The 18,514-nt window shown below is 32.3% G+C and overlaps 1 protein-coding gene across 4 annotated transcripts in view; it reads left to right on the forward strand.

Moving 5' to 3' along the window:
• Positions 1-18,514, forward strand: part of DCHS1 (dachsous cadherin-related 1) — a 194,304-nt gene that overhangs the window by 97,419 nt on the left and 78,371 nt on the right. For all 4 annotated transcript variants that reach the window (XM_063433387.1, XM_063433373.1, XM_063433379.1 and 1 more), the window contains exons 7-8: positions 13,762-14,742; positions 17,646-17,833. In XM_063433387.1, coding sequence (XP_063289457.1) covers positions 13,762-14,742; positions 17,646-17,833 — 1,169 coding nt within the window. The remainder of the gene's footprint in view (positions 1-13,761; positions 14,743-17,645; positions 17,834-18,514) is intronic.

An 18,514-nucleotide genomic window follows, 5' to 3' on the forward strand; every position in this document is an offset into this window, starting at 1 on the left:
CTATATCCCTATACACTATTTATTCCATACTCTATATTCTATATATTCCATACGTTATACTCAGTATATCCCTATACACTATTTGTTCCATACTCTATATTCTATATATTCCATACATTACACTCACTATATCCCTATACACTATTTATTCCATACTCTATATTCTATATATTCCAAACGTTATACTCAGTATATCCCTATACACTATTTGTTCCATACTCTATATTCTATATATTCCATACATTACACTCACTATATCCCTATACACTATTTATTCCATACTCTATATTCTATATATTCCATACGTTACCCTCACTATATCCCTATACACTATTTATTCCATACTCTATATTCTATATATTCCATACGTTACACTCACTATATCCCTATACATTATTTATTCCATACTCTATATTCTATATATTCCATATGTTATACTCAGTATATCCCTATACACTATTTATTCCATACTCTATATTCTATATATTCCATATGTTATACTCAGTATATCCCTATGCACTATTTATTCCATACTCTATATTCTATATAGTCCATATGTTATACTCAGTATATCCCATACGCTATTTATTCCATACTCTATATTCTATATATTCCATACGTTACACTCAGTATATCCCATACACTATTTATTCCATACTCTATATTCTATATAGTCCATATGTTATACTCAGTATATCCCTATACACTATTTATTCCATACTCTATATTCTATATATTCCATATGTTATACTCAGTATATCCCTATACACTATTTATTCCATACTCTATATTCTATATAGTCCATATGTTATACTCAGTATATCCCATACACTATTTATTCCATACTCTATATTCTATATATTCCATATGTTATACTCAGTATATCCCATACACTATTTATTCCATACTCTATATTCTATATATTCCATATGTTATACTCAGTATATCCCTATACACTATTTATTCCATACTCTATATTCTATATATTCCATATGTTATACTCAGTATATCCCTATACACTATTTATTCCATACTCTATATTCTATATAGTCCATATGTTATACTCAGTATATCCCATACACTATTTATTCCATACTCTATATTCTATATATTCCATATGTTATACTCAGTATATCCCATACACTATTTATTCCATACTCTATATTCTATATATTCCATATGTTATACTCAGTATATCCCTATACACTATTTATTCCATACTCTATATTCTATATATTCCATACGTTACACTCAGTATATCCCATACGCTATTTATTCCATACTCTATATTCTATATATTCCATATGTCATACTCAGTATATCCCTATACACTATTTATTCCATACTCTATATTCTATATAGTCCATATGTTATACTCAGTATATCCCATACACTATTTATTCCATACTCTATATTCTATATATTCCATATGTTATACTCAGTATATCACTATACACTATTTATTCCATACTCTATATTCTATATATTCCATATGTTATACTCAGTATATCCCTATACACTATTTATTCCATACTCTATATTCTATATAGTCCATATGTTATACTCAGTATATCCCATACACTATTTATTCCATACTCTATATTCTATATATTCCATATGTTATACTCAGTATATCCCTATACACTATTTATTCCATACTCTATATTCTATATATTCCATATGTCATACTCAGTATATCCCTATACACTATTTATTCCATACTCTATATTCTATATATTCCATACGTTATTCGTAGTATATCCCTATACACTATTTATTCCATACACTATATTCTATATATTCCATATGTTATACTCAGTATATCCCTATACACTATTTATTCCATACTCTATATTCTATATAGTCCATATGTTATACTCAGTATATCCCATACACTATTTATTCCATACTCTATATTCTATATATTCCATATGTTATACTCAGTATATCCCTATACACTATTTATTCCATACTCTATATTCTATATATTCCATATGTTATACTCAGTATATCCCTATACACTATTTATTCCATACTCTATATTCTATATAGTCCATATGTTATACTCAGTATATCCCATACACTATTTATTCCATACTCTATATTCTATATAGTCCATATGTTATACTCAGTATATCCCATACACTATTTATTCCATACTCTATATTCTATATATTCCATATGTTACACTCACTATATCCCTATACACTATTTATTCCATACTCTATATTCTATATATTCCATATGTTATACTCAGTATATCCCTATACACTATTTATTCCATACTCTATATTCTATATATTCCATACGTTACACTCAGTATATCCCATACGCTATTTATTCCATACTCTATATTCTATATATTCCATATGTCATACTCAGTATATCCCTATACACTATTTATTCCATACTCTATATTCTATATAGTCCATATGTTATACTCAGTATATCCCATACACTATTTATTCCATACTCTATATTCTATATATTCCATATGTTATACTCAGTATATCACTATACACAATTTATTCCATACTCTATATTCTATATATTCCATATGTTATACTCAGTATATCCCTATACACTATTTATTCCATACTCTATATTCTATATAGTCCATATGTTATACTCAGTATATCCCATACACTATTTATTCCATACTCTATATTCTATATATTCCATATGTTATACTCAGTATATCCCTATACACTATTTATTCCATACTCTATATTCTATATATTCCATATGTCATACTCAGTATATCCCTATACACTATTTATTCCATACTCTATATTCTATATATTCCATACGTTATTCGTAGTATATCCCTATACACTATTTATTCCATACACTATATTCTATATATTCCATATGTTATACTCAGTATATCCCTATACACTATTTATTCCATACTCTATATTCTATATAGTCCATATGTTATACTCAGTATATCCCATACACTATTTATTCCATACTCTATATTCTATATATTCCATATGTTATACTCAGTATATCCCTATACACTATTTATTCCATACTCTATATTCTATATATTCCATATGTTATACTCAGTATATCCCTATACACTATTTATTCCATACTCTATATTCTATATAGTCCATATGTTATACTCAGTATATCCCATACACTATTTATTCCATACTCTATATTCTATATAGTCCATATGTTATACTCAGTATATCCCATACACTATTTATTCCATACTCTATATTCTATATATTCCATATGTTACACTCACTATATCCCTATACACTATTTATTCCGTACTCTATATTCTATATATTCCATACGTTACACTCACTATATCCCTATACACTATTTATTCCATACTCTATATTCTATATATTCCATACGTTATACTCAGTATATCCCTATACACTATTTATTCCATACTCTATATTCTATATATTCCATACGTTACACTCACTATATCCCTATACACTATTTATTCCATACTCTATATTCTATATATTCCATATGTTATACTCAGTATATCCCTATACACTATTTATTCCATACTCTATATTCTATATATTCCATATGTCATACTCAGTATATCCCTATACACTATTTATTCCATACTCTATATTCTATATATTCCATATGTTATACTCAGTATATCCCTATACACTATTTATTCCATACTCTATATTCTATATAGTCCATATGTTATACTCAGTATATCCCATACACTATTTATTCCATACTCTATATTCTATATATTCCATATGTTATACTCAGTATATCCCTATACACTATTTATTCCATACTCTATATTCTATATATTCCATATGTTATACTCAGTATATCCCATACGCTATTTATTCCATACTCTATATTCTATATATTCCATATGTTATACTCAGTATATCCCTATACACTATTTATTCCATACTCTATATTCTATATATTCCATATGTTATACTCAGTATATCCCATACGCTATTTATTCCATACTCTATATTCTATATATTCCATATGTTATACTCAGTATATCCCTATACACTATTTATTCCATACTCTATATTCTATATATTCCATATGTTATACTCAGTATATCCCATACGCTATTTATTCCATACTCTATATTCTATATATTCCATACGTTACACTCAGTATATCCCATACACTATTTATTCCATACTCTATATTCTATATAGTCCATATGTTATACTCAGTATATCCCATACACTATTTATTCCATACTCTATATTCTATATATTCCATATGTTATACTCAGTATATCCCTATACACTATTTATTCCATACTCTATATTCTATATATTCCATATGTCATACTCAGTATATCCCTATACACTATTTATTCCATACTTTATATTCTATATAGTCCATATGTTATACTCACTATATCCCTATACACTATTTATTCCATACTCTATATTCTATATATTCCATACGTTATACTCACTATATCCCTATACACTATTTATTCCATACTCTATATTCTATATATTCCATACGTTATACTCAGTATATCCCTATACACTATTTATTCCATACTCTATATTCTATATATTCCATATGTCATACTCAGTATATCCCTATACACTATTTATTCCATACTCTATATTCTATATATTCCATATGTTATACTCACTATATCCCTATACACTATTTATTCCATACTCTATATTCTATATATTCCATATGTTATACTCAGTATATCCCTATACACTATTTATTCCATACTCTATATTCTATATATTCCATACGTTATACTCACTATATCCCTATACACTATTTATTCCATACTCTATATTCTATATAGTCCATATGTTATACTCAGTATATCCCATACGCTATTTATTCCATACTCTATATTCTATATAGTCCATATGTTATACTCAGTATATCCCATACACTATTTATTCCATACTCTATATTCTATATAGTCCATATGTTATACTCAGTATATCCCATACGCTATTTATTCCATACTCTATATTCTATATAGTCCATATGTTATACTCAGTATATCCCATACACTATTTATTCCATACTCTATATTCTATATATTCCATATGTTATACTCAGTATATCCCTATACACTATTTATTCCATACTCTATATTCTATATATTCCATATGTTATACTCAGTATATCCCATACGCTATTTATTCCATACTCTATATTCTATATAGTCCATATGTTATACTCAGTATATCCCATACACTATTTATTCCATACTCTATATTCTATATATTCCATATGTTATACTCAGTATATCCCTATACACTATTTATTCCATACTCTATATTCTATATAGTCCATATGTTATACTCACTATATCCCTATACACTATTTATTCCATACTCTATATTCTATATATTCCATATGTTATACTCAGTATATCCCTATACACTATTTATTCCATACTCTATATTCTATATATTCCATACATTACACTCAGTATATCCCTATACATTATTTATTCCATATGCTATATTGTATATATTCCATACGTTATTCGTAGTATATCCCTATACACTATTTATTCCATACTCTATATTCTATATATTCCATACGTTAAACTCACTATATCCCTATACACTATTTATTCCATACTCTATATTCTATATATTCCATACGTTATACTCAGTATATCCCTATACACTATTTGTTCCATACTCTATATTCTATATATTCCATACATTACACTCACTATATCCCTATACACTATTTATTCCATACTCTATATTCTATATATTCCAAACGTTATACTCAGTATATCCCTATACACTATTTATTCCATACTCTATATTCTATATATTCCATATGTTACCCTCACTATATCCCTATACACTATTTATTCCATACTCTATATTCTATATATTCCATACGTTACACTCACTATATCCCTATACATTATTTATTCCATACTCTATATTCTATATATTCCATATGTTATACTCAGTATATCCCTATACACTATTTATTCCATACTCTATATTCTATATATTCCATATGTTATACTCAGTATATCCCTATGCACTATTTATTCCATACTCTATATTCTATATAGTCCATATGTTATACTCAGTATATCCCATACGCTATTTATTCCATACTCTATATTCTATATATTCCATATGTTATACTCAGTATATCCCTATACACTATTTATTCCATACTCTATATTCTATATAGTCCATATGTTATACTCAGTATATCCCATACACTATTTATTCCATACTCTATATTCTATATATTCCATATGTTATACTCAGTATATCCCATACACTATTTATTCCATACTCTATATTCTATATATTCCATATGTTATACTCAGTATATCCCTATACACTATTTATTCCATACTCTATATTCTATATATTCCATATGTTATACTCAGTATATCCCTATACACTATTTATTCCATACTCTATATTCTATATAGTCCATATGTTATACTCAGTATATCCCATACACTATTTATTCCATACTCTATATTCTATATATTCCATATGTTATACTCAGTATATCCCATACACTATTTATTCCATACTCTATATTCTATATATTCCATATGTTATACTCAGTATATCCCAATACACTATTTATTCCATACTCTATATTCTATATATTCCATACGTTACACTCAGTATATCCCATACGCTATTTATTCCATACTCTATATTCTATATATTCCATATGTCATACTCAGTATATCCCTATACACTATTTATTCCATACTCTATATTCTATATAGTCCATATGTTATACTCAGTATATCCCATACACTATTTATTCCATACTCTATATTCTATATATTCCATATGTTATACTCAGTATATCCCTATACACTATTTATTCCATACTCTATATTCTATATATTCCATATATTATACTCAGTATATCCCTATACACTATTTATTCCATACTCTATATTCTATATAGTCCATATGTTATACTCAGTATATCCCATACACTATTTATTCCATACTCTATATTCTATATAGTCCATATGTTATACTCAGTATATCCCATACACTATTTATTCCATACTCTATATTCTATATATTCCATATGTTATACTCAGTATATCCCTATACACTATTTATTCCATACTCTATATTCTATATATTCCATATGTCATACTCAGTATATCCCTATACACTATTTATTCCATACTCTATATTCTATATATTCCATACGTTATTCGTAGTATATCCCTATACACTATTTATTCCATACACTATATTCTATATATTCCATATGTTATACTCAGTATATCCCTATACACTATTTATTCCATACTCTATATTCTATATAGTCCATATGTTATACTCAGTATATCCCATACACTATTTATTCCATACTCTATATTCTATATATTCCATATGTTATACTCAGTATATCCCTATACACTATTTATTCCATACTCTATATTCTATATATTCCATATGTTATACTCAGTATATCCCTATACACTATTTATTCCATACTCTATATTCTATATAGTCCATATGTTATACTCAGTATATCCCATACACTATTTATTCCATACTCTATATTCTATATAGTCCATATGTTATACTCAGTATATCCCATACACTATTTATTCCATACTCTATATTCTATATATTCCATATGTTACACTCACTATATCCCTATACACTATTTATTCCGTACTCTATATTCTATATATTCCATACGTTACACTCACTATATCCCATACGCTATTTATTCCATACTCTATATTCTATATATTCCATATGTCATACTCAGTATATCCCTATACACTATTTATTCCATACTCTATATTCTATATATTCCATATGTTATACTCAGTATATCCCTATACACTATTTATTCCATACTCTATATTCTATATATTCCATACGTTACACTCAGTATATCCCATACGCTATTTATTCCATACTCTATATTCTATATATTCCATATGTCATACTCAGTATATCCCTATACACTATTTATTCCATACTCTATATTCTATATAGTCCATATGTTATACTCAGTATATCCCATACACTATTTATTCCATACTCTATATTCTATATATTCCATATGTTATACTCAGTATATCCCTATACACTATTTATTCCATACTCTATATTCTATATATTCCATATGTTATACTCAGTATATCCCTATACACTATTTATTCCATACTCTATATTCTATATAGTCCATATGTTATACTCAGTATATCCCATACACTATTTATTCCATACTCTATATTCTATATAGTCCATATGTTATACTCAGTATATCCCATACACTATTTATTCCATACTCTATATTCTATATATTCCATATGTTATACTCAGTATATCCCTATACACTATTTATTCCATACTCTATATTCTATATATTCCATATGTCATACTCAGTATATCCCTATACACTATTTATTCCATACTCTATATTCTATATATTCCATACGTTATTCGTAGTATATCCCTATACACTATTTATTCCATACACTATATTCTATATATTCCATATGTTATACTCAGTATATCCCTATACACTATTTATTCCATACTCTATATTCTATATAGTCCATATGTTATACTCAGTATATCCCATACACTATTTATTCCATACTCTATATTCTATATATTCCATATGTTATACTCAGTATATCCCTATACACTATTTATTCCATACTCTATATTCTATATATTCCATATGTTATACTCAGTATATCCCATACACTATTTATTCCATACTCTATATTCTATATAGTCCATATGTTATACTCAGTATATCCCATACACTATTTATTCCATACTCTATATTCTATATAGTCCATATGTTATACTCAGTATATCCCATACACTATTTATTCCATACTCTATATTCTATATATTCCATATGTTACACTCACTATATCCCTATACACTATTTATTCCGTACTCTATATTCTATATATTCCATACGTTACACTCACTATATCCCTATACACTATTTATTCCATACTCTATATTCTATATATTCCATACGTTATACTCAGTATATCCCTATACACTATTTATTCCATACTCTATATTCTATATATTCCATACGTTACACTCACTATATCCCTATACACTATTTATTCCATACTCTATATTCTATATATTCCATATGTTATACTCAGTATATCCCTATACACTATTTATTCCATACTCTATATTCTATATATTCCATATGTCATACTCAGTATATCCCTATACAATATTTATTCCATACTCTATATTCTATATATTCCATATGTTATACTCAGTATATCCCTATACACTATTTATTCCATACTCTATATTCTATATAGTCCATATGTTATACTCAGTATATCCCATACACTATTTATTCCATACTCTATATTCTATATATTCCATATGTTATACTTAGTATATCCCTATACACTATTTATTCCATACTCTATATTCTATATATTCCATATGTTATACTCAGTATATCCCATACGCTATTTATTCCATACTCTATATTCTATATATTCCATATGTTATACTCAGTATATCCCTATACACTATTTATTCCATACTCTATATTCTATATATTCCATATGTTATACTCAGTATATCCCATACGCTATTTATTCCATACTCTATATTCTATATATTCCATATGTTATACTCAGTATATCCCTATACACTATTTATTCCATACTCTATATTCTATATATTCCATATGTTATACTCAGTATATCCCTATGCACTATTTATTCCATACTCTATATTCTATATATTCCATACGTTACACTCAGTATATCCCATACACTATTTATTCCATACTCTATATTCTATATAGTCCATATGTTATACTCAGTATATCCCATACACTATTTATTCCATACTCTATATTCTATATATTCCATATGTTATACTCAGTATATCCCTATACACTATTTATTCCATACTCTATATTCTATATATTCCATATGTCATACTCAGTATATCCCTATACACTATTTATTCCATACTTTATATTCTATATAGTCCATATGTTATACTCACTATATCCCTATACACTATTTATTCCATACTCTATATTCTATATATTCCATACGTTATACTCACTATATCCCTATACACTATTTATTCCATACTCTATATTCTATATATTCCATACGTTATACTCAGTATATCCCTATACACTATTTATTCCATACTCTATATTCTATATATTCCATATGTCATACTCAGTATATCCCTATACACTATTTATTCCATACTCTATATTCTATATATTCCATATGTTATACTCACTATATCCCTATACACTATTTATTCCATACTCTATATTCTATATATTCCATATGTTATACTCAATATATCCCTATACACTATTTATTCCATACTCTATATTCTATATATTCCATACGTTATACTCACTATATCCCTATACACTATTTATTCCATACTCTATATTCTATATATTCCATATGTTATACTCAGTATATCCCTATACACTATTTATTCCATACTCTATATTCTATATATTCCATACGTTATACTCAGTATATCCCTATACACTATTTATTCCATACTCTATATTCTATATATTCCATACGTTACACTCACTATATCCCTATACACTATTTATTCCATACTCTATATTCTATATATTCCATATGTTATACTCACTATATCCCTATACACTATTTATTCCATACTCTATATTCTATATATTCCATACATTACACTCACTATATCCCTATACACTATTTATTCCATACTCTATATTCTATATATTCCATACGTTATACTCACTATATCCCTATACACTATTTATTCCATACTCTATATTCTATATATTCCATACGTTATACTCAGTATATCCCTATACACTATTTATTCCATACTCTATATTCTATATATTCCATACGTTACACTCACTATATCCCTATACACTATTTATTCCATACTCTATATTCTATATATTCCATACGTTATACTCAGTATATCCCTATACACTATTTATTCCATACTCTATATTCTATATATTCCATACGTTACACTCACTATATCCCTATACACTATTTATTCCATACTCTATATTCTATATATTCCATATGTCATACTCAGTATATCCCTATACACTATTTATTCCATACTCTATATTCTATATATTCCATATGTTATACTCAGTATATCCCTATACACTATTTATTCCATACTCTATATTCTATATATTCCATACATTACACTCACTATATCCCTATACACTATTTATTCCATACTCTATATTCTATATATTCCATACATTACACTCACTATATCCCTATACACTATTTATTCCATACTCTATATTCTATATATTCCATACATTACACTCACTATATCCCTATACACTATTTATTCCATACTCTATATTCTATATATTCCATACGTTATACTCACTATATCCCTATACACTATTTATTCCATACTCTATATTCTATATATTCCATACGTTATACTCAGTATATCCCTATACACTATTTATTCCATACTCTATATTCTATATATTCCATACGTTACACTCACTATATCCCTATACACTATTTATTCCATACTCTATATTCTATATATTCCATACGTTATACTCAGTATATCCCTATACACTATTTATTCCATACTCTATATTCTATATATTCCATACGTTACACTCACTATATCCCTATACACTATTTATTCCATACTCTATATTCTATATATTCCATATGTCATACTCAGTATATCCCTATACACTATTTATTCCATACTCTATATTCTATATATTCCATATGTTATACTCAGTATATCCCTATACACTATTTATTCCATACTCTATATTCTATATATTCCATACATTACACTCACTATATCCCTATACACTATTTATTCCATACTCTATATTCTATATATTCCATACATTACACTCACTATATCCCATACGCTATTTATTCCATACTCTATATTCTATATATTCCATACGTTACACTCAGTATATCCCTATACACTATTTATTCCATACTCTATATTCTATATATTCCATATGTTATACTCAGTATATCCCTATACACTATTTATTCCATACTCTATATTCTATATATTCCATATGTTATACTCAGTATATCCCTATACACTATTTATTCCATACTCTATATTCTATATATTCCATACATTACACTCACTATATCCCTATACACTATTTATTCCATACTCTATATTCTATATATTCCATACATTACACTCACTATATCCCTATACACTATTTATTCCATACTCTATATTCTATATATTCCATATGTTACACTCACTATATCCCTATACACTATTTATTCCATACTCTATATTCTATATATTCCATATGTTATACTCAGTATATCCCTATACACTATTTATTCCATACTCTATATTCTATATATTCCATACGTTACACTCAGTATATCCCTATACACTATTTATTCCATACTCTATATTCTATATATTCCATATGTTATACTCAGTATATCCCTATACACTATTTATTCCATACTCTATATTCTATATATTCCATACGTTATACTCACTATATCCCTATACACTATTTATTCCATACTCTATATTCTATATATTCCATACGTTATACTCACTATATCCCTATACACTATTTATTCCATACTCTATTTTCTATATATTCCATACGTTACACTCAGTATATCCCTATACACTATTTATTCCATACTCTATATTCTATATAGTCCATATGTTATACTTAGTATATCCCTATACACTATTTATTCCATACTCTATATTCTATATATTCCATATGTTATACTCAGTATATCCCTATACACTATTTATTCCATACTCTATATTCTATATATTCCATATGTTATACTCAGTATATCCCTATACACTATTTATTCCATACTCTATATTCTATATAGTCCATATGTTATACTCAGTATATCCCTATACACTATTTATTCCATACTCTATATTCTATATATTCCATATGTTATACTCAGTATATCCCTATACACTATTTATTCCATACTCTATATTCTATATAGTCCATATGTTATACTCAGTATATCCCTATACACTATTTATTCCATACTCTATATTCTATATATTCCATATGTTACACTCACTATATCCCTATACACTATTTATTCCATACTCTATATTCTATATATTCCATACGTTACACTCAGTATATCCCTATACACTATTTATTCCATACTCTATATTCTATATATTCCATATGTTATACTCAGTATATCCCTATACACTATTTATTCCATACTCTATATTCTATATATTCCATATGTTATACTCAGTATATCCCTATACACTATTTATTCCATACTCTATATTCTATATATTCCATACGTTATACTTAGTATATCCCTATACACTATTTATTCCATACTCTATATTCTATATATTCCATATGTTATACTCAGTATATCCCTATACACTATTTATTCCATACTCTATATTCTATATATTCCATACGTTATACTCAGTATATCCCTATACACTATTTATTCCATACTCTATATTCTATATATTCCATACGTTATACTCACTATATCCCTATACACTATTTATTCCATACTCTATATTCTATATATTCCATACATTACACTCAGTATATCCCTATACACTATTTATTCCATACTCTATATTCTATATATTCCATATGTTACACTCAGTATATCCCTATACACTATTTATTCCATACTCTATATTCTATGTACTATGTGTCAGCTCTAATATTTGTTTTTATCTTTTCTAGGAGTCTCTGGCATGGTTTCTTACTTGCTCTCCTCTGGAGACCCCTTGGGTCTTCTCTCTCTGGACTCTCATACTGGAGTCTTAACCATTGGCAAATCATTAGACCGAGAACAAGATGCAGAGTTATTTCTGGAGGTGCAAGCTTATACTGGCTTTCCTCCAGCATACACTCAAACACAGATTACCCTCCGGATTACTGATGTCAACGATAACCCTCCAACTTTCCCCTCACCATCCCATACTCTACGAATCCAAGGGTCAACCCCTACAGGTTCCATCATCTTCACAGCTCAGGCAACAGATCCAGATTCTGGAGCCAATGGACAAATTCACTATGAGCTGGATTCTCTGGGACCCTTCAGCATAGATAGCTCTGGGCAGCTTCGTATCACAGCACCACTTAGCCAGGTACGATATGAGCTGCGAGTGATGGCATTAGATGATGGAAGCCCACAGCTTTCCTCTGTCCTGGAGATCACTGTCCTAGTGATGGAAAGAGAATCTGAACCAGCATGTGGTGCCTCTGATTATCGTGTGGAGGTTCGGGAAGGCAGCCCCCCACTTAGTCGTCTCCTGCAGGTCCGGGCATTACCCACTGCTGGAGGAGAAAATCCAGTAACTTACCGGCTCAGGCCAGATGCTGATTCTGTGGGGTTTGGTGTGGAGCTAGAGACAGGTTGGCTTTATGTACGTGGAGCTTTGGACCGAGAGAGCCGTGAGGCGTATTTATTGGCTGTGCTGGCATCAGCAGGTTCTGGCACACGCACTGCCACTTGCACTGTGCGTGTTCGAGTGACAGATGAAAATGACAACGCTCCTCGGCTGAGTGAGGAGAGGTACTTTCTAAGCATCCGAGAAAACCGTGCTGTTGGTGAGAGTGTTGGAAAGGTCAGTGCTTCTGACAGAGATGCTGGGCAGAATGGACGCATCACCTACAGACTCTCAGCCCAAGAAACTGACTTCCAGATTCACCCTCACACAGGTGAGATTTCTATGCCTTTTAGTTCACCGATTACTGTGCATCTCACCACAACCCCAAACCACACTATGCATACTAACATATAATGTAGCCCACCGTGTATCCCACTTCCACCCTACACTGTGCATAACACTACTGCCCTATTCCACACCAAGTATCACACCTCCACCCTACATCACACCCTGTGTCCGACCATCGTCCCACACCACCATGTATCCCACACCGTGTATACGATCATTGTCCAATACTACTATGTATCCCACCTCCACCCTACACCACACCGTTTATCTGACCATTGTCCCACACCACCATGTATCTCACTTCCACCCTACACTGCGCATAACACTACTGCCCTATTCCACATCAAGTATCCCACCTCTACCCTACACCACACCGTGTATCCGACCATCGTTCCACATCACTATGTATTCCACCTCCACCCTAAACGTAATTGTGCATCAACACTGTCTTGCATGACACAGTGTACGCCACTACCATGTATCCCACCTCCACCTTACAATGAACTGTGCATAACACTACTGCCCTATTTTACACAAAGTATCCCACCTACCCCCTACACCACACTGTGTACCCAACCATTGTCCCACACAACCATGTTTTCCACCTCCACCTTAAAAGTAACTGTGCATCCAAACGCTGCCTTGCACAACCGTGTATGCCACCACCATGTATCCCACCCCTGCCCTACATCACATCCTCTATCCCACTACTGCCCTACATTACACCATGTATCCTACCACTATCCCTCTCCATCATATATCCCACTCTACACCACACCGTGTATCCATGTATCACGTTATCACGTACACCACCTCCACTGTACAACACACTGTGTATCCAACCACCATCTCACACCACTGTGCGTTCTACCACTTCGCTGCACCACACCACACTCTTCCATCTTACACCACACTGTGAACTCCACCTCTGACCTACATCACACGATGCATTCCACCATCACCCAACAAAAACCATGTATTCCACTGCTGTCCACACCACCATATATGTAACGGCACCCCAAGGCATAAAAGGGTTAAACCGCCGTTTAGGAGATCTTCCCTTCCAGAGACACAGGCAGCTACTGTAGAACACCAGTCTCCTGAACTGAGAAACACACAAATTCTCCAAACTCACGAACCGGAACCATGTGAAGCCTCTCAAGCATACGAACACTCCATACACACGAACGGTAAAAAACATACAAATAGGTTTACACTCCCGAACCAGCAAATAGTCAAACCATACGAATTAATTCCCCCAAAGACGAGAAATTGCTCCGTGTTGAAGGTCAGTAGGTGATCTGCTTTAATGTGGGCTACCTGCCGAGTATTTATGCAGGTCTCCCATCTGGTGGACACTCCCCTAGGGGACCAAATGGGAGACTGTGACAAGGACAATACAATAGCCAATCACAGAGTTACACACATAGCCATTTACCTTTAATTACCCAGGACCCTTTGCTCTGCCCGGGAGATATTTGGGAAGTAATTCAATTATCTCCCTGGACAGAGCCTAAACGCCATCTTAGGTGACAATTGGAAAAATGCATAAAAACATATAACTTTGCAATACTATAATATAATACAGGCATTCAACGTGTCCCCAGATAGCTGGGATCTGAGCGCACAAAAGTACCGAATAGTGCTCAGATCCTATGCACACAGTCCAATCGCCAAGGAGTCGAAGTGTTCACATAGTCTGCTCTTCATATGAATAGACTCCACAGGATGGCTATCTGGGGTATGACTTTTCGTGACAAAAGTACAGAATATAGGGACGTTCGTGTGCTTTCTACCGAACAAGAAGGGAGGTCGGCGGCTTCAGCGGTGTTCGTGCCAAATAGTGTCCGTTTTCAGTTCCATGGGTTTTTCGTCGAACACCGCTGGCCGTTTGGGACTTTAACCCCTTAAGGACACATGACATGTGTGACATGTCATGATTCCCTTTTATTCCAGAAGTTTGGTCCTTAAGGGGTTAAAATGTCCGCTGCCACGTGTTCGGCAAACGAACAAAGGCCACCCAGCATTTGTCAATTAAGCTGCGGTTAACCGCAGCTTCTGGAAGGTAAATTGCCGACACACTCCCAATACAGGTGGTCCAGGCATTCGGTTGTTTGTTCGGTAGATTGAATCTACCGAACGCCGGGCAAAAGGCACAAACAAGCCTTTTCTGCAGGGGAAAAGAAGGCTGTTTAACACGGGACCATAGTCCAAAGGCAACAGGCGAGCAACCAGGCTTCTCCAGTGCTTCATGGCGAGGTTGGTTTCGCCACAATCCCACTTACACCACACCATGTACTCCACCAACGACCCACACCACATCATACAATGTATCCACCCTACAACACACCGTATATCCCACACTTCCCTACATCACACTACGTATCCTACCACCACCCTACAACAAACTGTGTCTCTCATATCCACTCCAAGGTCATCTCTAACAACCACTTTGCAGCTTGTTTTTAAAAACAAGCCCCACCATATACCACCCTGCATTGTAAACTTTATTCACTACAACAGGGAATTGTGGGGAATTAAAAATCAAACTGCAAAATTTAGTCTAGAATTATCAAGTCGAAAAAGTAATGCACAAAAAGAAAACTTATTAGGTCCTCTGACAGGTGTTTATCATGCTACGATAATACAAGGAATATCTTAACTAGTGCCCATCGTGGTGGACAACTTGGACCTACAGCCAAAATATGCCAAGATTACCAAAGGATCTGCTTTACAGCTTTCTTTAAAAAAAAATCTAATTATAAATTATAAAAAAACAATATTTTACTCTCTTATGTGGTCTGCTCACCAGGTATCTCTCATGGCTGTATTGTAAATAGTGAATATCCTGTATGTAGCCGATGTGTCTGACTGTGTCACTTGCAGGGGAACTGACTGCCAGGAAGAGTTTGGATCGTGAACTCCAGGCCACATACCAGCTCCTGGTCATTGCGCAGGATGGGGGTGCACCACCCCGGAGTGTGACCGGGACCATTCACATTACAGTGCTAGATGAAAATGACAATCCTCCTATGTTTGTGTACCCCAATGCTGGGCGTGAGATATCGCTACAGGTACGTAGCTGGTCCCCAGAACAGCAGATCCGTTTGTTAAATATGAATTACTACAAACCAGACAAACTGCGCTCAGTCAGTGAGGTGGAAGGTCTGAGTGAGCAAGTTAGTGAGGTGGAAGGTCTGAGTGAGCAAGTCAGTGAGGTGGAAGGTCTGAGTGCGCTCAGTCAGTGAGGTGGAAGGTCTGAGTGCGCTCAGTCAGTGAGGTGGAAGGTCTGAGTGAGCCTAGTCAGTGAGGTGGAAGGTCTGAGTGCACTCAGTCAGTGAGGTGGAAGGTCTGAGTGCGCTCAGTCAGTGAGGTGGAAGGTCTGAGTGCACTCAGTCAGTGAGGTCGAAGGTCTGAGTGCGCTCAGTCAGTGAGGTGGAAGGTCTGAGTGCGCTCAGTCAGTGAGGTGGAAGGTCTGAGTGCGCTCAGTCAGTGAGGTGGAAGGTCTGAGTGTGCTCAGTCAGTGAGGTGGAAGGTCTGAGTGCGCTCAGTCAGTGAGGTGGAAGGTCTGAGTGCGCTCAGTCAGTGAGGTGGAAGGTCTGAGTGCGCTCAGTCAGTGAGGTGGAAGGTCTGAGTTTGCTCAGTCAGTGAGGTGGAAGGTCTGAGTGCGCTCAGTCAGTGAGGTGGAAGGTCTGAGTGCGCTCAGTCAGTGAGGTGGAAGGTCTGAGTGCGCTCAGTCAGTGAGGTGGAAGGTC

The sequence above is a fragment of the Pelobates fuscus genome, chromosome 1 (assembly GCF_036172605.1).
Source record: "Pelobates fuscus isolate aPelFus1 chromosome 1, aPelFus1.pri, whole genome shotgun sequence".
Lineage (NCBI taxonomy): Eukaryota > Metazoa > Chordata > Amphibia > Anura > Pelobatidae > Pelobates > Pelobates fuscus.